General features: G+C 38.7%; 1 protein-coding gene across 1 annotated transcript in view; it reads right to left on the bottom strand.

Annotated features, from left to right (window-relative positions):
* LOC119561059 (insulin-like receptor) overlaps nt 1-25,054 on the bottom strand; it is a 52,104-nt gene that overhangs the window by 3,728 nt on the left and 23,322 nt on the right. The window contains exons 3-13 of the mRNA XM_037874895.1: nt 15,468-15,524; nt 5,962-6,392; nt 5,023-5,883; nt 3,699-4,268; nt 3,467-3,633; nt 3,113-3,401; nt 1,953-2,315; nt 1,433-1,857; nt 1,207-1,321; nt 493-1,137; nt 103-407 (exon numbers count right to left, since the gene is read on the bottom strand). Of these exons, the coding sequence (XP_037730823.1) occupies nt 103-407; nt 493-1,137; nt 1,207-1,321; nt 1,433-1,857; nt 1,953-2,315; nt 3,113-3,401; nt 3,467-3,633; nt 3,699-4,268; nt 5,023-5,883; nt 5,962-6,247 (4,026 nt within the window). The 5' untranslated portion in view covers nt 6,248-6,392; nt 15,468-15,524. The remainder of the gene's footprint in view (nt 1-102; nt 408-492; nt 1,138-1,206; nt 1,322-1,432; nt 1,858-1,952; nt 2,316-3,112; nt 3,402-3,466; nt 3,634-3,698; nt 4,269-5,022; nt 5,884-5,961; nt 6,393-15,467; nt 15,525-25,054) is intronic.

Below are 25,054 nucleotides of genomic sequence, written 5' to 3'. Positions count from 1 at the left end.
TTTACTTAAATATTGGGACTGAGACCCCTTGTCGAGATATAAGGGATAATGATTTGGATTTGGCGCACCATTTTCTTTAAACAAGATCACTTTTAAACCCACCTCCACTTCTCTGTACACCAAACCCGTCCATTCGCCGTATCCCGCTATTGAGTTCGCTCGCACCCTGAAGCTGTACATGCCCTCGTTCAGCTTCAGTGGATAGCCGGCGGTCTGGTTATAGTCCGCCACCGGGATGCACTTCTTTTCTTCCACTTGATCGGGCTTCTGCAGCTTGTAGGCCACTTCGTAGGTGACAATCTCGCCATTGGGATCGACTGGTGGATCCCAGCGGAGCCGCACCGAGGACTCCGTGTTGTTGGCGTTTTCTAAATCTACTATCAGCTTAGTGGCATTGTCAGCTTGATCTAAAAGTAAAAAAAAAATGTTAGAAATAGACTATAGATATAGTATATACAGTAATCTGATATACTATTTTTCCTGGCAACTTACCCCTTTTCATGGTCGTTTGGAAGACGCTATCGTATTCGCTGCAAAGCGCAGGCATCAACAGCCTAGTCTTATTTTTTTCACTGGGGATTTCTTCTCTACAGGCTACCACGTAGACGGAGTAGCGAGTGAAGTGGCGCAAATTTTCGAAAACAAAATACGTTTGATTGGGCGGCAGCTCTCTCGCAAACACCTCGTAGAACTTTCTATTGGTAGACAAGATTTCGTGGTCCTTAAACGTGTCCTCGCCATCCTTGGCTTCGTCATCGGCCGCCATGGACCGCACATGGCGGAGTAGTACACTGCCGCCCGTAGCATCGAACTCTGTCTCCAGGGGAAGGTGCCGTCTTTGGCGGGATGGATTCTTAGCTCCACCGTTTGGAATTGCATTGGAATCGAGGGCTGCACCCCCTGATTCATTAGATTTGTCAGTTGACCCAGTCCTGTTCCTCCGTTGGTTCGGAACGAATACAAAGTTCTGCAGCGTGTTCTCAAACTCCATGCCCGCTTGAACATTACGGTCGTCGAAATCCTGTTTACTGTACTTTTTCGATGTCTCATCGCATTGGCAGTCACCAGACAACTGATCCGGAATTTTTTTTATGGGCACCGTGGCCGGCATATCATTTTCCATGGCCTTTTCAAGAGCTGCACACAACAAGAAATTAATGTTATTTTAAACTTCAATTTGTAATTACAATTATTTATAGAGCTTACGTTCAGAGCAGTAGTCCCGGTTATTGTTCCGGAATGGTCGATTTATCAGTTTTGCTTTTATAAAGAAGCGTGTCAGGACGCCGTAGGGTTTTTTTAAATAGCTCCAGGTTACGTTCTATGAAAGAAAGAAAGGTGGATCAGTTCGGCATTTACAAAATGGTCGTCAATTCTTTTTGAGATAGATTTTTCTCTAAAAATCTTTTCGTTTCGATAGGGCCATACTCACAATTTTCGAATCAGAGATGGCGGTGACCACGACCTCGGTCACCTTTGAAGGTTGGCCAGGGTTCGTTTTGAACTCCTCCACCGCACTTTCTGCGTTGGTCAATTCCGAGGATATGGCCATGGTCCGGACGTAATAGACGTACCTTGTGAAAGGTACCAAGTTGGCCAACATAGCCTCACCGCTCTTGTCGGGCGCACTGACTTCCCAGCGGTCGTCGCAGGGATCGTCGTTGCTTTTTGATGGGAATCCAACCGGATATTTCATGTGATAGAAAACGTAACCGATGAAGGCTCGAGGGTCCTTAAAAATTACGGTCGCATTTTTCGGCTCGCGCGGCTCTCCCAACTCTACCCGAGATGTGACATTTACCATAGCAAATCTCGATCCCACACTTGTTGTTGTGACGGTGAGAACTTCGGTTCCGCCTATAAATGAAATCATTCGAATCAGTTTTAGCCAAATTATTTATTATTTCATTTTGAATTATTTTATAATGGAGTCTAGGACTATGATCACTCACAGGATCCGCGGTTTCCGTTCGAGTCTGTGGCCACATCGCGCTTGTCGAAAGACTGCGGCTTAGAGGCCAGCATGGGCAGCAGCCGGTTGATCGTGGACACGCACAGTTTCTGGTTGAAATGAAAGAAGACGCCGCCGTTCCTGATGAACACCGTTTGATTCTGTGGCCAGAGCTCCTCCAGATCGCGATTGTCCAGCACATACAACGCGAACCTTTTCGACTCCATCGGCGGATTGCCGCTAATTTCGGTTAGGGATTTGAAGAATTTTAACGATTTCAAGCCGTAGGTCAGGTGAACCATTAGCGAGGATTGAATTTTATGAATGGCTCCCAGGTTCTTTTCTAATTCATCCATGACGTGAACTGGAAAAAGAAATAAATATATTAATATTCATTTTGCTTTTTTGCGAGAAACATTAAAATTAAAACACAATTAAAATCAATAAAAGGACCACAAATAACTTGAACTACTTCTTGTTCAATAGCCACTTGGTTTCTCAAAACATTTTAAAATAACAGTGCGATCGGTAAGATTCTCGGTATATATAAAGGCATTGGTAAACAATCACTTCCAATGTACACTGAAACAAAAAAATACACTTCACTTTAAAGGTTCATTCTTGCATCATAACTGTGGGCGCCACACACTTTTGCGCTGCGCAAGATTCCCTAGAACCTGCGTGCTTTAACCCATCTTTCTAGCTTTTAAAGCAGTGGTCGGCAGCGGCCTATCTAGTGAGCATAGGGAAGTGTTCTGCCCATCCTCTGCTCGCTCACGTATAACGTAGATGTTCGGATGACTTCGGCATGGGTCTTCGGGTCTTTTTTTTCTCAGCTTCGGCGCACTTTTTTGCTGCTGCGGCAGAGAATTTCAGTGCAAAACAGTGAAACGTCAGGCGTCAGAGCGCTGCGCGCCAACTTCGTGTTTTTTACACTCACACTAATGCAAGGCAAACTTGTGATGGTATGTGTGTGCCGACCACTGTTTTAAAGTTTAAGATCTCAGCGTTCATGTGGACAGACAAACGGACAAGGCTAGATCTACTCCACTAGTGATTCTGATCAAGAATATCAATCCATTTTAAATCGGAATAAAGCCATTATAGGGATATATTTCGTTTAGCTAAATAATTCTGGCCCGTTGCACATGAAACACTCACCTCCACTTTCACGTTTGATGCTGATAGTAAGGGGATCTTCTCCTGTTATTATGGTGCAGCCCAGGTACTCCCGTGCGCGCTGCAAGCTGTCGATGAGACCGGGGGCGCACTCCTTGTCACACCTGCCGCCTGGGCATGGTTCGCACAGGACCTTTGTGTCCACCTGCTTGTAGCCTGGTGGACAGCGGACCATACAATTTCCGTGGAAGGGGATGCCGGATAGTTCCTTGCCCTTTTCGAATTTTGTCAAATTGGTGCACTCCCTTTCCGTAACGCAGCGGCTGTCGAACTGTGGAAGATAAAACGGGTCAAATATTGGCCATCATAGAGTGGAATTTGGGGTGCAGGTCTTACCCGAAAATAGCCAATCGGACAGGCATCCATGCAAACGTTATTAAGCGACACATTTCGACAGCTGATGCAGCTCTCCTTCCCATTCTTGTCTCTGACGCATCCCAAACAGTCCTTGTGGCAGCACGTTTTCTCATCGATGCAGTTGTTTTTGCACTCCGCGGGACAAACTACAGAAACGAGAACAAATCAAAGTCAGTACAGGACGAACAGCCTGATTTTTGGATAAACTCACTTGTCTGGCAGTTTTTGCTGTCCCAGCAAAGCCGCTGTTTATTGCGCTCGGGACACCTGGGGCCAAGCTCCCGTTCCACTGCTGTGGAATCGTGGCTACTTCCCATTCTGAGCTCCCCCGGACACTTGGAAAGCTGGCACTCGTTGCTGTTCTCCGACAAAATGATCTGCGACTGATTTTCGTTCCCAATAATGTTCTCCCAATCGATGGTCCTCTCGAAACACAACTTATGATTCCTCTCAATTCGAATGGCGCCGTTGGTTATTGATCGCAGCCTGGGTAGCCCCAAGTCCATAAGATCCGCATTGGAGAAGACTATAAGGGCGTATCCGTCCAGTAGTGAGTGCCCCCTGATGACGTTCAGGTTGGGGAAGACCTGCGATAGCGAGTGCAGCCCGGTTACCCGGTAGACCACAATGAAGTCGGTAACCTCGGTTAGATCCGGAAACGATCTGTTCAGGGGTCCGGCGTCGTTGATCAGATTGATCAGCAGGAAGCCCTCGATGATGGTGCAGTTTTCCAGCTGATTAAAGTGCGACGCAGTGTTCCTAATATCAATCGATTTACAAGCTGTAAAAGTGGAAGGGAAAACTATTAGTTTCTGTTTTTAGATGTATTTTTTTTGATATTACCAAACCGCTATAAACCGTATATATGCAGAAAATGTATACATCATAAATATATCGAACGAAATCTTAAAATCTTATATATCCCAGAGTAGAAGAGATTATATATATGTACATATACAACAAATAAGATATATTTTGCATTGTCCCTATTTCAGCTATATACCAATTAAATACCAATTTAATTAAAAATTAGGAAACACTAAAAAAATCTAAATTCCAGAGTAGAAGAAAATAAGATCAAAATCAATGAAGCTAGCGGTCGCTTTCTGAACCACCTATTATTTCGTCTTTGACAGTTCGACATTCGATATTTAAATTTAAATTTAATTAAAAAGTCTTAAATGTTAAGAAAATAATATTCCCAAAAGTAGAAGAGAATATGTCAAAAAACACTAAAGCTATAAATTTGATTAAATTCGTTTCCAATGTTTTCCTGGTCATTACTATATACTACATGCAATAGAATACATTTAACCCGATATCTTTAAAACTAAAAGACTAGCTTGCGTAGAAAGGGTGCGACGGACATGGCTAGATCGACTCGTCTAGTAATGCTGATCAAGATATATACTTTACAGGGTGGAACTGCTTCCCTCTGCAAGGGTATTAAAAATAAAGTCCCAAAATATGTAAGTTTGGAAACTTATCTATAATATGGGTTTTTTGATAGGTATATGTACGTTTGATATACATACGTTTTATGTCCGATGACAATCGCATTGTTTCGTTGGATTTGCTCCTGGTCGATCGCGAATGTGCAAATACCTCCAGTGCCGTAGTATCCACACTATCGGTTATATCGTTATGTTGCAAATGCTGTGGTTGCTGTGGCAACACGACTGATGCAGTGGCATGAAGGGCCATAAGATTGAGGGCTAATATCCAGATCAGACTATTATTCCAATGACGAAAATGGCGCTTGTAGTGATGAAACCGCTCTTGTTTCTCTGGTTGTTCTTTTAGTTGTTGTTGTTGTTGTTGTTGTGGAGTGGCACGTGGCAGCTGTTGATTATGTTTTAGTTGTTGTTGGTTGAAATTGTTAGGGCCTAAGCTCAGTCTTGTTGTTGCTGCTGCCAGTGTTTGTAGCAGCAATAGGAATTTTGTGTAATTTACATTCGATTGCTGCTGCTGTCGCCTGCGTCGCCTGTTGAAAATGCCGCAATTGAACATGAGCAGCAGCAGCGACTGCAGGGTTCGCAATATATTGTGGCAATTGCTGAAGATGTTGAACTTTTCGCGCTGCGTTCGATTGTTTTTCGTGCTGCCAACGTTGCAGCGATTTCCAATGCACCGCACGCCCATCATTCGCCTCGTTGTTTCCACACTTGTTTGGCACCGACTTTGAGAACAAGTCGCAACTGCTGACGAACCACCCGATATCATTTCAAAAAAGGAGAATGCATTGTGTTCAGAATTCAAGCTCAACAGGACGTTACCGACCGCACTGCTTGCACTGTAAACTTTACAGCCGCGCGTACTGTTAGTTTCTTCGCTAACAGTGGGTGTCTCATTTAGTTCGACTGCTTGCTCGCAGCAACATGTATCCGGCAACAATGCTGATATGTAAACAAATTAGTTTATTTAATATTAATAATATATTTTTAAAATTATTTTAATTTTAGTTTATTACTTACCGTTTGGTCCATCGTTTTGAGTGAATGGCGGATGTAACGACATTTCTCTTCGACACAAAACACAAATGTTGCCAAGCGTAACAGTGGTTGTTGCTGCTGTTGTTGTTGATGTTGCCATATCGTTGTTTTCCATCTCGATTTTCTCGCGCTTTAATTTACTTTTTGTCACCTGCCGTTGCATATTGAACATATTCCGGTGTTTATTATAGTTTATGTTGCATTTTCCTTTATCTGCTGGCTTTTCGGAGGCTTCTCTCTCGCACTCCGCTAGGTAATCATCTTTCATCCCGCTCTCGCACGCCGTTGCAGCGGAAACCAGCAACAAATTCAGTATTGAACTTTAGTTTTTCTTCCAGGGGGTTTTTCTGTTGTCGTCAGTTGGAATGCAATTTTTCTCCGTTTTCCCCCTCTATTTTACTTCGCTTTTGCGACTGTAATGAGATGGCAGAATGTGCAAATGTTGTTGTTAGTTCTCAAGTTTAAAAACAATAAAAAAAAGAAACCTACGTAATATTATGCGAAAAAGGGCGCCAAGTGCTCGGCACACGTGTCGAACTACCTGCCGTCTGTCGATCTCTGTCGCACGAACCGATTTTAATTTTAACGCTCGACACTCGTCATTTCTCTATAATTATTGCAGCTAGTACACACAAAAAAATGTTGAGTAAAATTGACCAATACAGACAGTTACGTAACTGTAAAACAACGGTTAACAACTATTAATAATAGTGACATGTATTTTGATGTTTCTTGGGTTACTGTTTAATAGTTAATCTACTAAGTAAGTTGTGAGATTTTTTTAATAGTTAAACTACCATAAAATGGTAAGTTGTGAGTTTTTTTGCTGATGGGAGTGTAAATATTTTGTTGATTAATTGCTTTAGGACTATTTAATTATTATATTGTTTAATTATACCTAATTGTTCTTTTGTGTGTACATATGGGGCTTACGTAGGACGGTAACAAGACCTATTTCACATTTTGTTTATCGCTATAAGTCCTACAGAAAATACGCACGATGTACATACGTATGATTATGTATTCATTGAAATTACTTTTGTGTGTATGATGATGATGTAAATAATGTTAAATCTTGATAAGAGTTGGCAACTGCTTCTAAATATAGAACTGCTTATTTGACTCCGATTTTGTGTACTTACAAAAAAGGAACTCCAAAGATTTAGATAAATCTCATTATGATTTTATAAACCTTTTAAAACAGTGACTTGTTAGTGTAGTATTTTATAAATGATATAAGAGCTTATATGAAAACATTGTTTTTCCTAATCTTTTGCTCTTGTTTTCCTTTTTTAACTTCAAATACACCTACAGTTTTCTTCTTCTCAAAGATTCAAAAATTCTAAAATGTAATTTTTTAACTCGTGACCTAGCAACGAACGAATTGAAACTATTTTGGGTTTTCAATAATTTAAATCTGCTGAATAAAAACACAAAATATTATAACAACAAATGCAAATAGTCGAACTGAAACAGCTGAGAGCCGGCGTGCCGCTCTGGCCGTCTCGCTCGCACTCGCTGAAAGAGGAGGGCGGCTTGCTGAATAAAGCAGTAACAGTAACAACAACAAAATAAATAATTTTATGCGGCAGACAAAAGAACAGAATAAATAAAAATGGCAAGCATATGGAGAGCGATTTTTTTCGCTCTAGCATTGACGTTTATTTTTTGTTTTTTGACTGTATTTTTCCCTATTTATATTTTTTTGTTGCCTTTTGAATGACGCGCGACATTCGTTTGACGTCGGCAGCGCAGTCGCGTTGTAAAGCGTAGTAAATAGTAATTGCAAGTGTGTGCGATTTTTACTACGCTGTAATTCATCAAAATCTACGCTTTTCCCCAACGGGTGATCTGTGCAAAGCGATTTGTACTTACTACTATTTTCATCTTCTAATTTTGGGGCGTAACTTGGGCCGGGAAATGGGAAAATGCGGCTGCGTGGCAAAGGAAAAGGCGAGCAGAAAGAGAGCGGGTTGTGCAAATTGTGAATTTCTGCTGCGTAGTTGGAAACGTAGTAGATGTGCCACACACAAACGCACAAAACCAAATAAAAAAAAATAAAACCGCACACGCAATTTGTTCTTGTTTTGCAAATTTTTCTAGCTTGTCGCCGCTCAAAAAAAAAAAAACAATCAAAAAAATTAACAAAAACCTCTCTGCTTTTTGCTCCCTCTCCCTCTCTCTTTCTCCTTCTCTCAGCATGCTCTCATCTAATGCTGCTTGTTTATTATGCTTGATTTGTTTTTGTTCCTATTGTTGCTTTTATTGCGCAGTAAAAAATAATACCATCGGCGAGCAAATGTCGCGCTATAAATACATAAAAAAAATGTTCAACTAAAATAATTAAAATGGTTATAGCACACACATAAAATTAAGAGACTCGGCCGAAAAAACAAAAAACAAATATACTACAACTTAATAAAACGAGCTCTCCTCTCGCAAACACACTCGACACGGTGGCTCCCAAACTGTGCCTCTCAAACCTTCGCCCGGTGTGTGCCGGTGTGTATGTACAATGTATGTATGCATGTGTGGGTGACCCAGATTCCGCCGACTGCTTTTTTTCAGTTTTATCGTTCAAACCAACAACTACTAACTAAGAAGAAGAAAATTCCGGTGAGCAACATTTCCGGACAACACAACATTGTCAGAAGATCGGAGGTCTGATGATGGCCGATAGGGCTATAGCGATAAGAAGATAGTAGAAACACCAAAATTTCCTACATTCGCAAAAAACTTGTAGTCCGAAAATGTTTCTATTCATAGCCAGAAAAGTTAATTATCTGAACTTCTTGGAACTTTTAGGTAATTTCTGGCAGTTTAGAACATCTAGCTATACTCCTTAAATTAACGCAGAAAATGAAATTTGTGAATCTATAATTAGATAAGAAATAGCAACTTTTTAGATTGGAACAGAAAATAAAAATATTTTTTTTAATTACAAGATACTATATGATTTTGACCTATAAAGTAAAAATTCTGGATAAATTGCACTACCTATCTACCCACTAAAAAAATCTAGAGAAGCTAGAGATATCCGATCTAAAAAATTTGTGAAATGGTGAAGGATTTTTTTGAAAACCTTAGTTATAAGTAACATTCCGCCTACCTACTACCTTAGGAAACTAGGATGTTGCTAAGATACTTATACAAGGGGTTTAAGGTCCAAATCTTTAATCTGTTATTAGCGTCATTCTCCTCGAGTAACGGGCATAAAAATAGCCACAGTTAAGAACTATGGAATGTACAAAGCTGCCAAACTCTTGCCACTTAAAAACGGTTAGATCTCGAAATATAGTTGCTCGGCTAAAGTGGAAACACGGCGGTCGCCGATGACGCGATAAGGGCCAACCTAAACCATACTATAGCGAAACTGGCTCGGCTGGCGGCTTATCAGCACTCATTTACACACATGGAAATTAACAGCGAACGCAAACGGTCCGAACGCTGGCGAGCGTTTTATTGTTTAATTTCGTTTAACGCTCCTCGGGCGCCACTGTGCACGCGCCTCGTAAAAAAGTGTAAAGGTGCATTTGGCACGCCTAACTGTCATTTGCGCTTGCTTTTTACAACTCATTGTTTTCCCTTTTCTAAGTGCAAATGGCAAAACTACTTTAAAGGGCACTGTTTCTAGCCGCGAATGGGTTACTGTTTCCTCCGCATCAAAAATTATCTAAATACCAGTTAATATTTGAGTTCAAATTGACAACGTTTTGGGAAAGAACTGTACGAATTTATAAATCATCTACAACTGAAAGTTAATAAGATTTTATTTAAATGGATGAGGAAAGTTCCACTAAATTAACTTTTAGATAATCTGGACAATTGTAAAATTGATATTGATTACTTTCAATTTTAGAATTATATTTGCTATATTTATACATACATATATAAACATTTATATTTGTTATATTTAAATAAAGTTTAATTAAGGAAAGAAACCGTGTTAATGATTGTAAATCATAAATATATTGAAGAACTGCATTCTAAAAACTCCATAAAACTGCTTACTGCACTGCTTGAGAAGCACGCATATAAATTTGATCCAATAAACTGCTTAGGACATTTTGTTAAATACTCAAGAACCACATAAAAGATATACACCCCTCTACGAATACCACCCATTTTATGAGCAGTGAATGTAAAAATGCTGATCTGAATAGCGAAAAACATTAAAAGCAAGAATTACCAAGAAATTTACAAAATGCAGTGCTACGCACGCGTTGCTTTTCTCTTAGCCCCACTAATCTGACTCACTGGAAGAAAAAGAGGGGAAAACAACAACATTAAACACAGACGGTCAGAAGCAGCAATAACAACAATAATAATCATAACAATAACAACAACATTAACGTCGGCATTGACGCAATAACGGGCTGGAAAAAGGCCAGAAGACTGGAGAATGAGAATCAGAGACCGGAGACCGGAGACCGGAGAATCAGAGATCGGAGAGACTGAGAGGCCGAAGCCAAAAGCCAACAACATTCCAATCCGAAACAAAGTTGCCAGACCAGTTAAGAAGCAACGACAACAATCCGAAAGAATAACAAACAAAAACAACAGCCTCCAGAAGACGACGATTGGGGCGAGCGAAGAAGAAGAAACTGAAGAAAGAGACCAGACCAATACCAAGACTAGCTTATTGAAATATTTCTTATGCTCCAAATCCAAAATCCGACGTCTTTTGGTCAAGTCTCTTTTGTTTTCCGAGTTTCAAAGCAACCGAAAAGGTGGAAAACAATAAAATTATCGCATTATGATAAGCGGAGATCAGGCCAGACTCACTGGGAGATATGAACAATCAGAAACCTGATTCGGACGATCGAAGTCAAACTTTATATCGATGGGCCGATGCCGATGCCGTCGCCGACGATGATGATCATCGTCAGGTGGTGCCGCATCCCATTCATAATATCTCAATCTCGCCGGTTTGTCACAGCATCCACTTGTTTCCATTCGCCTGCCTGCCTTTGCGCATATTTTGTTGTATGATTTCGAAAAGCTTTATTTAAGCGAGCATTTAAATGGTTGAATAAATATTAATAGATACTTTAGCGATGTGTCTATATGGTCAACTGGGGGATTCACCTTACATTTTACCTGACGATTCGTTAACAGGTGTTTAGTAAAAATTCCATAGAGGACGGGCGCTTAGGAAACTTACACTAGTAATAAATAGTCAGTCTGATTTGGGAAAAAAACTTTTCTTTAAATAATACAAAATAATATGGGGGTATATTATTATTATTATAATATGTCAGTTTATTTTGTTCTTTTCCAATATCACATCGTAATATTCATTCTATGGTTGTGTCATGACATCTAGAGACTTCAGAGATTAGGTATTCGAGTGATTCAAGCGAAATAGAGATCCATCAGAACCTGTACCTCCGCACTGTCTTTCGGGATCACCATGACTTACAACTAAATACCGGTCACATGTGGCGCCCTCTAATCTTCAGATCTGCCCACTCATGCCCAGAATGCGGATCCAGCCGTTTGCTGTCCATCCAAACGTCTGCTTTCGCACAGGCATAGGTGACTGAAACCTTCGAGCACTTAAATAGTTATACTTTTTAGTTGTTGTCTTGGTATAAATATATATTTGTAGCACTGTGAGTGCGGGCCTGTTGTTTTGCTTGATGATATGGACGGTTTGTATGCGAATAGTGTTTTTGCGGCGCGTATCGGTGTGTGCGAGGTGCGAGTTCTAGATAAGCAACGTGACGCCGCCTCACGCGAGATAAATAACTTTGTCGTCCCATTGCCGGCAAAGTGGAAGAAAGAGACGGCCACTGGCCGAGAGGGAGAGAGAGAGAGGTTGGAACTTTTGCAAATATCAAATATGACATTTAAATGCGACTACTAACGGGGGGCACAATTATCCATCGAGATAATGCCGCCTGCCCAGCCCCCAGATGTACGGAACCCAATTATATCATTTAATTGTGGGTGTCGGGCAGTCTTTCCCGCTGTGATGAAATAACAATGAATTATTTCATCAGTAATACAGTTTTTTGGGTGAGAATATTAAATGATAATACGAAATTAATTAAGGATACGAGTTATTTGAGTCAATCATATATGTACTAGGTACATACTAAAGATTTGTTGTAAAACGAACCAATTTGAAATTTATGTTAGGGCTATAACTCGTTTATATTTGATGATAATTATTTCAAGTTAAATATTTAGTTTGAGAAATTTCTCGATTATCCTAAACATATGTAAGTTGAAAACAAAAACAAACCTTTTTAAATATTTTTCAGACAATGGACTATTTAAAAAAAAAAATGTAAATGCTAGTTTATGTATTGAATATATAGACGTTATTATTTTGTATAGAGTTAAGCATAAGAAAGTGCACAAATATGATTCAAAAACATGGGGCATACGTTCAGCTCATAATGTAAAGAGGGAAAACCCAACCATGTGTATCGTGATTAATCTGGATTCTTTGAATAAGTGGCTTAGCAAAATTATTATCGTTATTCACCAATTATTTATGGCATTAACTAAACATTCCCTGTGGTTTGTTTGAGTTCGCAAACAAGTTGGGATTTTCCAATCTCATTCTGGGTATTTCGCTCGACTCACTTTGTAATCTCTATAAACAAGCTGCCAACCAACGACAGCCCATTATGCGGAATCGGTGTTTGGGCTTGGTATGCATTTCCCCAATCCACTGACTTTTTTACGACAAACAATTGCCCCGAAATAATGGCCGTTAATTTCAAATGAACTGGAGTCGTAAAAGCGAATAAAAGTGGCCTGTCTATGGGTGGATTCTTCGCCGGTTCTACGCTGAACTGACTCTCCAACAAGCACTATGTAAGGCTGTACCAGGCGGTGCCTGTTTTTCCGGAGGGTTTTTATAGGGGAAGTTTTTAGAAGCGGCATTACATTAAAGGAGCTGGAAAACGCAGGGTGGAAACATGCGGGCAGGGTTGCTATGAAGCTATAAAACACTTGGAATTATGGAAATGAGTAAATGTCTAAATTACAACGAGATACATAATTACTATGAGGGACATGAAAACCCTTCCAAATAAAAAGCTCAAACTCGTTATAGAGAATTTTAAAGCATCTGAATTAGGGGAAAGTTTACACGAACTGAGTTCTTAATAGAGTTTCTAATATCGTAGTGTTAAAATAAAGCTTGAGAAAAATCAGATTCTGTGCAGTAGTATTTATTTTTTAAAAATAAGATTAACAAAAGTAACAAATTGTAAAAACCGCGCCATAGAGGTTTTTCCAACATAAAAACGAATACCTTTTGAGTCGGATCATTAAAGTCAAGCCAATAATATAATCAACTTGAAGACAGTAATAATTATTTTACGACTATGATTTCAATTGACTTGCTTGGCTTGTCACCGATTGGATTTTTGTACTGTTTTTGTGTTTCTTATGTAGTGAATGCCCTCGTTGCGGTTGATCTTTTTGCTTCTGCTGCTGATTGAGCGCGTTCAACGGCACTCGATCCAAGCCAACCAGAAAATGAACCTCACACCCCACAGAAAGCCACCCAACCCCTCAGCACTCTGGTAAATGTCTCGCGTGTTTTGTTTGCTTGCACGATCATTCATAAACTCGTAAAAAATTCAAAAACAAACAAAACCGCCACAAAAAAATTCCAATAAAATTTTCATTAACACACGAAAAATGTAGGAAAGCCGAAATACCAAGAAATAGAAAACGCAACGAAAACGAGGAGATCCGTTTCGAAAAGCGAACATAAAACGTAACGAAGCATACAACAATAAAGCCAGTAACGATTCGAGGCCTAGCCCACAAACCCGTCGAACCCAATCGAAACGGAGCCGATCCAAAAAACCATTACAAGAGACACCTGCGAAAATGTTAAAATAATAATGAAATGCCAGTGCGCCCTACAAGAAATTAACTCCGATACGTGAGCATACAAAGTAAACGGCTTTTATATTTCGGGGCATTCCACATTCCAAACGCACGGATGGAAAGGGGGGTTTGGGGGGTGGAGTCGAAACCGTGACGGAAATTCCACGATCATGACGTACTCGTCATGGCGATGACAGACTTTTATCGCCTCGAAATCGTTGGTAATCACAATCACCACATAAATAATTTATACAATTCCGAACCGTAGAACTCGATTAATGTTTGTACCGGTAAACACTGTTAAACAGTGAATGTGTAGTAAAATATTAATAGCCAGAAGCTTTTTATATAACTTGTCATTTCTTATAAAATTATTTTCTCTATTATTATTATTTCTATTGTAACGAGCAATCGCATCGATTGATCGATCGCTAAGCAAAAATCATTTTGTTCATCTCTAACTAATTTATCGTGTCATACAAGCCTTTTAACTCCTTACATTCGGCATCCATAAAACATACAACAATCGTTGGATCGTTGGGCATGTCAACAGTAAATACGCATATCGCAGTCAAAGCTCAGCCGATAATAACAATTGGGAGCCAACCGTATCGAAAATCTAGAAAAGTCACAAGCCTCGTCAAGAACAACAACGTCAGCTGATTAAAACCCAAAATGCCGATCTCAGTGCGTGAGCCAAGGCAGAGGCGGCCAATCGGAGATGGCCAGCGATAACGATAACGATAGCAGCTAATACTGCGATTTTTTCAATGCTACCCTAGGTACTCTAATATAAGCTAATACTAAGTTATTTACTATTAACAAAAACATAAAAATATTCCTTCTTCATATGGAAATCTTAAATTTATGTTTTTAGTCTTGATATGTATAGTTACTTATTGAAATGCAGCTCATGTTAATCAGATAGTAACCACCTCATTTATTTCCACGTTAATATTCCAATCTTTGGGTAAATATTCAAAAATATACATTTCACACGACAATCAGCCGCAATCTAAATCCCAGAAAAGACGTTCATTACCCCGCCACCACATCTCGTGACTTTCACTAGCATATAGACCCCAGACTTTGGTCATCAATCACATGGGCAGGCCGGTAAAGTACCACAGCCTTGTGACAATCCAATAAGCCGTCACGTTCGAATCAAAATACATTGTTTATTGCACATTTTCCCGGCTGTCTCATTTGATTCGTTTGTTTTTTATCGAAGCACTCGTACTTTGCACACGTCATCGTCATATCAAAGACGATGATTAGGGGGCGATCCTTGACGTGATGTTGTTATTTTTACAGTTGCATTCCCGGCTCGACTGTCGAGTGCTAACTGCCGCACACACCCCACTTTGCTGTCTGTGTTTATTCAATGAATTATTATTCAGTCGATCGGCAGGCATTGAATTTCACAATAACAATAACAAGATAAGGGCGAGCATTGCTAGTGCAATTGTTCTACTAAAATTAATGATACGAACAAAGTTCATACAAACAAATCAGCGACTAAAATTAGATTTCCAGGAAGGCAATTACGATTGATCACTTAAAAAGCATATCTGCGGAGTTGTACACGAGCAGGGTAAAAATAAACCAAGTTAAACTTATCTGTATACCTTTATAGGTTGGACACTTCGTAATGAGATTGTTATTTATCTTTCCACACAGAAAACCTGAAAGAGAATAAGAAAGTATAAACGTTAGTTAAAATAGTCATAATTATAAATTCATACATATCAAATATATTAAGCTTAGCATAAAGAATTTACAACAGGATGTAAAACCAAACCCCCTCATATCATAAGTTTTTAAGGCTTGTCCATTACTGATATTCACACTCATAAGTCCCCCACTGATCTAGCAGTCAGGTGAACAGCTATGCAAGTGCTGTTTGCAACATTGTCACATTTTGTCAATAAATAAGGATAGACTTATATAAATAGGCATTAACAGACGATCCCTTTATCCCCCATTTCGAGTTCCTGTTTGCCGACAGCAAATATTGCTGGAGTATTACACGGAATGAGCAATTTATATGGCACTTCCTGTTATGTTTGCTTCCCAGTTGACCCATTTATTTTGTATAGCTTATACAGAATTCTCGGAATGCTACCAAAACTTGCGAAAGGGCAATAAAAACAACTTGAACTAATGTGATTGATCGAATAGGCAAGTCCCCTTTTTTTACGATAAGTTTAAAGTTTAACTATTAAAATAAACATTGAAATAAAATAGAATATTCCGAGTAATAACTAAGAAGAATTTTAAAATGTTTTATAAATGATGATTGCTCAGGGAATTTATTTAAGATCAATGTAAGCCCATGTTTGCATAATAAGCAAACCATCAGTAGAAAACAATTTTGTATTTATACCCGTTACTAGTAGAGTAAAAGGGTATACTAGATTCGTCGGAAAGTATGTAACAGGCAGAAGGAAGCGTTTCCGACCCCATAAAGTATATATATTCTTGATCAGGATCACTAGCCGAGTCGATCTAGCCATGTCCGTCTGTCCGTCTGTCCGTATGAACGCTGAGATCTTGGAAACTATAAGAGCTACAATACTGGGATTAGGCATGCAGATTCCTGAGATTCCTGCGCAGCGTAAGTTTGTTTTAGCAGAGTGCCACGCCCACTCTAACGCCCACAAACCGCCCAAAACTGTGGCTCCTACAGTTTTGATGCTAGAATAAAAATTTTTAACTGAAATATATTGTTCTCATCAATACCTATTGATTGATTAAAAAAAAGTTTGCCACGCCCACTTTAACGCCCACAAACGCCCACGCCCATTTCCTTTGGTCCCTTAAGCTGAGTAACGGGTATCTGATAGTCGAGGTACTCGACTGTAGCGTTCTCCCTTGTTTCAATTGTATTCCTTATATTCACAAACACACTCGTAATCCCCTTTCATAACTCTTCTACCTTGATAAGATTTTTTTAAGTTTATATGTTGGTTTCCGCCTTGCAAAAATAGAGCTGGCGCCTGATATATAGTATTTCAGATCGTATCAGTACGTGCGAATGACAAACTATAAGCAACTTGCACACGTAAGACGATATGTGCAATATCAAATATTGATGGGTGTCCTATTTGTGTAAACACTTTGGTACACAATCAATTGCAGTCTTTATGCTTTGACAGGGTCTCTGATACAGGCCGTAAACATGGTTAAAGACCATATACTGTCGCCTATAATCTCTGTCAACCAATCATTGTTTACATAGTATTTTCATTGGAATTCGGCACAAGTTGCGGTTGCTACTTGTTTTGTTTTCGCCTCGGTTAATTTTGCAGGCCTGCACAGTTTATCATTTTGTGAAATATTAATTACAGATAACTATTTATCCTATCTAATGGATAGATTTCGTTATGCATACAGTTTCCCTTTTTCATTTTAATCAAATCAATTTTACAGACAGTTCATAATCATATAATAATCGGCATTAATTAACTTTAATTATAAATCTGTAAGCCGTCTCAAATTATTGAATATGAAAACAAGTTTTGCCTTTCGATTGAATCGTGTGAAATATGTCTCGCTTTCATAATGTTGAGTAATTAAAGCTGGGGCAACACAACCGCATTTCCAATAATGACTAAATGATTAATTATAGTAGCTAAGCAATTCCTGGTTAGACAGTAAGTATTTAAAGGCCTTGAGCTGGCCAGTTCCGGTCAGATAAGACGCTGTTGGCAGATCCTTTCCAGTTTTGCATTTTTTTTTGTATCTTTATTATTGACTTGCGGCTGGGTCCAAGTTGAAATCCGCTTGGGCTTATACCACATTTTTGTGGTTTTGTTGTTTATCACAGTGTTAAATACGCAATGGAATACATTTCAACAGCTATGGGCAAATTAGTAATGATAACTATTTTAAAAATAATTGTACATTTATTTTTCAAGATGTAATTAATACTCTATCCAAAAGTTCTGAAAGTTACTTGATTATACTTAAAATGACATATTTGTTGCCAATACGAATGTTTAAAGTTCTTATATCTGGATTTTCCTCCTCTGTAACTACATTTACATTTATTTATTATAACTTTAAAAGTGGTCCAAACTCCTTTTATACTTAAAAGTTTAAAAAAAACGTATTAATATCTGTCAAACTGCTTTAACTACTATTATTTTTACCGCAACTGTGTTCGGATACATGACTGTGCGCGTGAGTGTGTGGCGTTTTTATTGAATGAAAGGCACGAAAAGCAACAACTGTCGATCCCATGGTACTTGCACTGCTTGCTTGGCCCCCATATCTCTGTCCCTCTCGCTCACGCGCTCTCACGCGGTGAATGTGTGAATGAATGCAGTGGCGTAAACGACAACAACAACAACAAAGGCAAGCAGCGTGAATCAAGTGAATGAAATATTTAGCGCGCCTTTTTTTCTCTGTGTGTAATGACATTTTCAAGTGTCCGGACGCCCGTTATCCGTGTGAGTGTTTGCTTATGCGAGTGTGTGAGTCAATGTATGTGTGTGGAATGCAAGTGAGTAAACAACAATAACTGTCAGCGGCAATAACAGAAATAACATTTCATATAAATTCCGATTTGATAAGCTTTCTTCTCTAATCTCGACAGGGGATTTTACCCCCTCCCCCGTCTTTTGCCTTTCGTCTTGTTTTTTTTTGTTGTTATTTTTTATTTTGTTTGTTGGCCAACGCGGTGTTTGCTCACTTTTATTATTTATGATACGTTCCGCTCCCCATTGCCCAATTACTTTGATGGAATGCATTGCACAAGGTATTTTTCTGTGTGCACGTAAGAGTGCGGATGCGGATGTGTGCGAGTGTTTGATTTGGCATTTTTAAGTTATCAATGAATTTTACACACACGCACACACACTCGAAAGGCGGGCGTGAGTAGAGTAAATTTGTACGCGTACTTATTGGATTCGATTTCATTCACAGCCAGAGACCCCAATTTCCCCACGTTCACTGACAAATCCAAGTAAGTAAAACTTACTACAGGCAAACCTGGCTAGCGGGGATTTCCTTTTGGGACTACTATTAAATTCAGATTTGCATATTTTTTACAGTTTCAATTTTATATAAGTTTTCTCTACAAAGATCTAATTCACTGAAACAATTGCATCTACCTCCATTTTTACTACTAGCATAATTTAAGCAATTTTAAAATTATTTAAATTTTTTTATAGTCATCATATACTGGAAAATGTTGTTAGTCCTGGTTAATGACTCCAATATTTTTGAGAAGATTAAAATAAATACTTAAAAATAAATAAAATTATGAAATATATATTTACACGTTTGAGTTAAAGATGCTTTGCTGTATTTACCTATTGACATAAGGTAAATAGGGCTATATTTGTTCTCCTTATCAGCTGCCTTATCGCTGCTCTACGCTCACTCATATTCCCCATTCTTTTTTTTTTGGTGAATGAATATCCCCCTTTTTGGAAATGGGAACACAATAATACAACCCCATTCCGGGCCCCTTCCCCATTTTCCAGACCATTCATTTATTCCCATCTGTCGGGAGGGAGGTCTTCGCTATATCTTTCGAGCTAAATCAGAACTTTGACGGGCCAGTCACAAGTCAAGCTAATTAATAACAAGCGATGTATGGTCCGAAAAAAGATTTCCCCCCACACCGCCCTCCCCCCCAAATATAAATTTTTGTTCTTACATGTTATCAGTCGAGATTCTCGCTCGTGCGCCCCCTCATCTTTTGCTTTTCTTATTTTTTCTGCTCGCCTCTTGTCAAATTTGACATTTGCTATTGAACCGTTCATAAAATAGGCGCCAGACTGATTTTTGCTTGGGGTTTCGCCCCTCCCTCGCCTCGCTTTCCCACTCACTTCTCGGTTTTGTTTTCTTTTCTCGTTATGATTTATTAAACATTTATTTGGCTTAATGAATTAATTTGATTTGATTTCGACAGCGTAACGGAAATGCCTGCGAGTGTGTGCGTGCGCCTTTGTCTGTGTGGGCGCCAAAAAGGCGCGATGCACGACGCAATTGTCTGAGCTCGGGGGAAAAGTGCATGACAACACAAAAGTGGGGGAAAACAAACGGAAAACCCATAACGACAAAGACCAGTGTGCGAAAAAAGACACAGGTGAACTTCACTAAGATACACTTTTCAAGTAAGCAGATCTATCCTTAAATATGAAACTTACTTGAGCTTCAAACATAACCCTAAAAAATGTTAAAGATTCGGGTATCTAACTGAATTATGTTTGCCGCGTTATTAAAATTGTTTATAGTTTACCAATTGGTTTTATATTCATATTTTAAAACCAAACATCTATCAATCATTATGATTCTTCAAAATAACCTTTAACATTGATTTGATCTAAAACAATTTCTGATAAATAGAAAGTATTTCTAGTAGTGACATAATCTTGAGTTATCTAAACAACCTCACAAAATGTTAAAACTGCAGGAATCTGAAAAAATGAATTATGTTTGCCGGATAAAGCGAAATTTAAATTGTTCATCATTTACCAATTGGTTTTTTAGTTAAATTTAAGAGTACTAAAAAAAACCATCAATCAAATATTAAAATTCTTAAAAACCATCAAACTAATTTTTTCTAATAAAAGTTTACATAAATGGAACATCTTTTTAATAGTTAAGTTAAAAGTAACACTTTCTTAAATATTTTATTTTTTCTAGATTATATATTGTAATCCCAGTTACAGAGGATGCACTGTATTACAACAAGCTAGGAAAACGCAGCAGGCCTCCTGAGCATAAAATAGAACGCAATATAATTTTACAAGCGTCTGAAAAAAACGACAGCAACAACAAAAGGCAAGCAAGTTAAAATAGTTGTTTAGCTATTAAGTTCCGCTTAAATTGTTTTCACATTTACCTTATGCCTTATGCCCGCGCGCCAATGCTACAACCATAGATACACACACTTGCAGATACATACACGCATACATTGAAGCGAAAGCGCCAGCGGCAACAACAACAACCACTCTGGAATGAGGAGAACTACAATGGCAAAGTGCGAGGCACAAAAGAACCTAATCAAGAGCAAAACGCCGCAAATAAAGCAATAAACAAGACACAATATTTTTTTCTTTCCACTTCTGCTTCTTCCCCTCCCTTTTGCGTCTTGCTCATGCCAAAAGAACAACAACAAAACGAATAATAATACAAACAACAATGAAACGAGAGCGGTTTTGAAATATGTAGCTACCCAAACAGTGCCAGTTTCCATCTGAGCCTCAGTCTCTCGAAGCTGAAATCTCGATTCTCAAAGCTCCAGTTCCAGACAGGAACAACAAAAACTAGAGATACAACTACTAAAACAACCGGGCAAACAACAAAAACGCTTCGATTCGAAACGGGCCAGACAGACGGACGCAGGCTGAACGAACAAGGTCTCCAAAAAGAACTACAAACATATAAAAAAAAAATACAACTATATACCTTGTAACAATTAAAAGTTAACCACAGCTTTCAAATAGGACAACAATTTTCAAAGCATAGTTTAAGTTATCAATGCCCCACCAAAATTTGCATTCCCAATCGAAAAATGTATTTTTTCGATAAGAGTTGGGCGTAGATGAACATGTTTATTGTAAGTAGAAGTAAGAAGTTTATAAAAATGGTAACTAACCATAGTAATTCTAAAAAAGTAATTTCTAAATAATTAAAAAAAGAAGAATATAAACATTTTTTGTAATATATGCAAGTCGAGTCGAATCTTTCTTAGGAACTAGATGTTTATAGTTGAAAACAGATTCTAGGAAACTGTGTCAAATGTTTAATATTTATGACTAGGCAATTGTTTGCCAAGCTTTCTAAGAAAACTTTAATGTAGTCAATTTTGCATTTGAATTATAAAAGATACTTTGAACTTTATGAGACTTAATTCTCTGAAGATTTTAAGACCGCACTAACTCAGTCTTACAGATTCTCCTAGAACTCGATTCCTATTCTCAACTATTTTCTTTCTCGTGAGAGATGAACACTACATTAGAGATCACTTGATTACTACAAAGTAATCTCTCCATTATATGGCTGTTTTTGCTTCCTGGACGTTGCAACAATATTTGTATTACAATTAATGCATTACAATTACAAAATGACATTTATGGTAATTTGTTTTTCAATCTGAGGACAACGGCGTAGAAATAGAAATAAATTAGACAACAAATAGGCAGCGGTCACACAAAAATAAAAAACAACACGAAGACGCTTTCAATTTTACAATACGTAATAGCAAAAACAACTACAAAAACAGCGGTATCAGCGGCGGAATTGAATAAACAAATAGGAAAAGCAACAAAAACGTAAGCCGAAACAGTAGGAAAAAACAGAAATATAAAACAAGAACGAGAGACAAAAAAGAACCGACTAGAAGTGCCAAGTAAAGGCAATGTCAGGAAAAAAAAAAACAAATAAACTAACAAAAGTATTAAAATCGAAATGAATAAAAATAAGCAACATAAGTTTGTTATTTAAATTTTAATGGGTTCTATAAGTCTGAAGACTCAGTATCATAGCGTTTTTCTCAAAACGTTTTAGCTGGATTTGGTTTAAAGTTGAATATATTGTTTGAATAAAGTTGAACTTACAATTTTTGTATCTTTCCTAATACCCTTTTCGTTATCTGGAAGTTTTTATGGGACTTCATTGTAAGTAAGCCAAAAGATGTGGATTACCAATACGTAATTTAGAAATATTGTTTTAGTGATTGACCGACTTTTCTTGCTTTTCCCACTTAAATTTATCCCCTATTTTTCGAAACAATCTTGGGGGTTGTACAGCCAACCTATCGATAACAAAGGCAAATCCGTAAAGTAGCTCAACGCGCCAAAGAGCACGCACAAAAACAAAAACACACACGCACGTACAAATAAGCCAACCGCAAGAAGAAGCCGAACAATCCGTAGAATCCGTGGAGGTGGAGAAAGGAGGGAGGGAGAAAAGGAGAAAGAGCGTGCCCAAAGCCCGGGTTTACAGTTGTTCGATCCCGCAAATCAGATTAGAGCGAGAGGGAGCTAGTGCCCGGGGGTGGAGTGTGGTGAACTGAGACTGAGGTGTGATGTGGTGTGAGTGGTGGGTTCACTCTTACTATTCTTGTTCTTCCTATAAAAATAAAACTCAAAGATCAGCAAGGGAAAAAAACCAAGTGCTGGCGACAGCTGAGCCACAAGATTTACATCGATCACACTTTTTATGCCACATCAAGTAGAGTCGGAGACAACAGCAATATAACAGCGAAAAGAGCGCCACAGCGATTGCAGCGATGGCATTTTGGCGAGACAGTCGGGTGACACACAGACAGAGACGGACACATTGGCGGAGATAGAGACGGAGACAGCGGACGGACAGGCGAACGGACGGACGGACAGGCACGACGGACGGACAAGGCAGGGCTATGCGATACATGGCAGCCGGCTTTAGCTCATCTGATTCTATACACTTGGAAATAAAGACCCTCGAATCTTTAGCCTCTAGATATTTCAAACCTCCTATGTATGAATCTTAAAAATGATGCTTTGAAGATCATTGTGAACTTCTTTAATTAAAAAACATGAGAAACTTGAATGGTCTTACGGTTGGATTGAAGAAGACTTCTATTGCAAAACTGATTTTCCAAGTCTATAAAGTTGATTGCCAGTCGATGATAAAAAAGAGTAAAATAAATTATAAATACCATATACGAAATCCTGAAGCTTTTGATTTATGAAACGTCAAAGATTGTCGTACCAGTAAATATCATGTCGAATGTCTCCTCATATGTAATATTTATGATATCAATCTTAAGAGTTCAATATTTCAAGAATTCAAAGATGCCACAGAAGCTTAGATCTTAAAATTAAGAGGAATTCGTAAGTACATTACTTAAATTTGAGATTTGAGATACTGATCTGATAAGTAATACTTTATTTCAAAAGCTTTATAATCTTTGGTCACGGAAATCACTTTTTAGACAGAATTCTTGAGTACATCAATGTGAATTTCTCCCGATTTCAGAGTTAACCGATTTCTGTGGCACCCCCGATAAAACCCCTTTTTTCGAGTGTGAAAATTGCAGGGCAGACGATCAGACACCAGCCCATCACACCACGCCACAACAGACCAGCATCAGATCGCCGATCCCGGTACCGCCCGGCGGAGGCAGGAGCGGGATGGGCAGCTTTTGTGTGCGGACGAGGCCATTAGATGATCGCCGCGGCTAAATTTAAATGTCTGTGCGTTTAAGTTGCAAGGCAAAAATAAATCTACATAAAACGTAAACAACACACAGCTTCGTCTCATGCTGTCTCGTTTCCTTGTGCCTCTTTTCGTTTCGTTCGCTTGTAATGACAGATCACAAGATCCGTGTAGACGGGTTGGATTTGGGATGGGATCGGATCGGAACGGATCGGGTTGTTGCCAAGGGGTTGTCTTCGAGGTCCAAGGGTTGTCTACTCCCCCCGCACCTAAGTAAATGTAAATTTTTACATAGGTAGTGCTCACATTGCTTATGCAAAAAACACAAAAAACTGGTCACTGATTGATGATCAACATTTTGACAAGGTCCAGATTGGATTACAGCGTTATAGGAAGAACCGGGTAGAATCAAATGTTTTACAGGGGTTTCTGAGACTATATAAGTTCAGCTATATGTTTCAATTGATTCATTAAATAGGTTGCGAATTTAAATAAAAACCTAAATCGTTTTAGGGGTTTTCAAACCCAAAGACTTTCTTATACCATGCAACATTAATCTTAATCGCCTCGATCACATGTTTTCAAGATCTCGATTACTCAGTAAGGAACTGATGTCATTTGTATTTTGACCGCACTGTGATCAAGCAATGGCGGCCTAAAGTTGTTTTAAATTCAGAATACCTCAATATTCTGATTAGTCAGAGGTCGCAGAAAATGCCATGAGATTGAGTCACGTCAAATCAATTAAGAATTCCAAATGGAGAACAGCCTACGTATCTTGTAAATTTCCGTTGAATACGAATACAACATTTCCGAAATCGTGTTAGTTTTCCCCTACAATGACTTTTAAGTCCTTTCACCTTTGCCCCGCTTTTCACGGCTTTCCTCCCCTTCACGAAATGAACTCTCGTTGCTCCCTCTTTAATGGCCGACTCCCCCAAGGACTTTGTTCTCCCCCCAGCAACCCAAAGATAATTTCAATTTTCGTTTATTTTTAAAACGCATTCGCCGGGGGTGTGGAACTGAAAGAGAAAATTAAAAATAGCAAAATGCA

The sequence above is a fragment of the Drosophila subpulchrella genome, unplaced genomic scaffold (genome assembly GCF_014743375.2).
Source record: "Drosophila subpulchrella strain 33 F10 #4 breed RU33 unplaced genomic scaffold, RU_Dsub_v1.1 Primary Assembly Seq354, whole genome shotgun sequence".
Taxonomy (NCBI): domain Eukaryota; kingdom Metazoa; phylum Arthropoda; class Insecta; order Diptera; family Drosophilidae; genus Drosophila; species Drosophila subpulchrella.
Note: the sequence above shows the minus strand (reverse complement) of the source record. Positions and strands in the feature narration are given on the sequence as shown.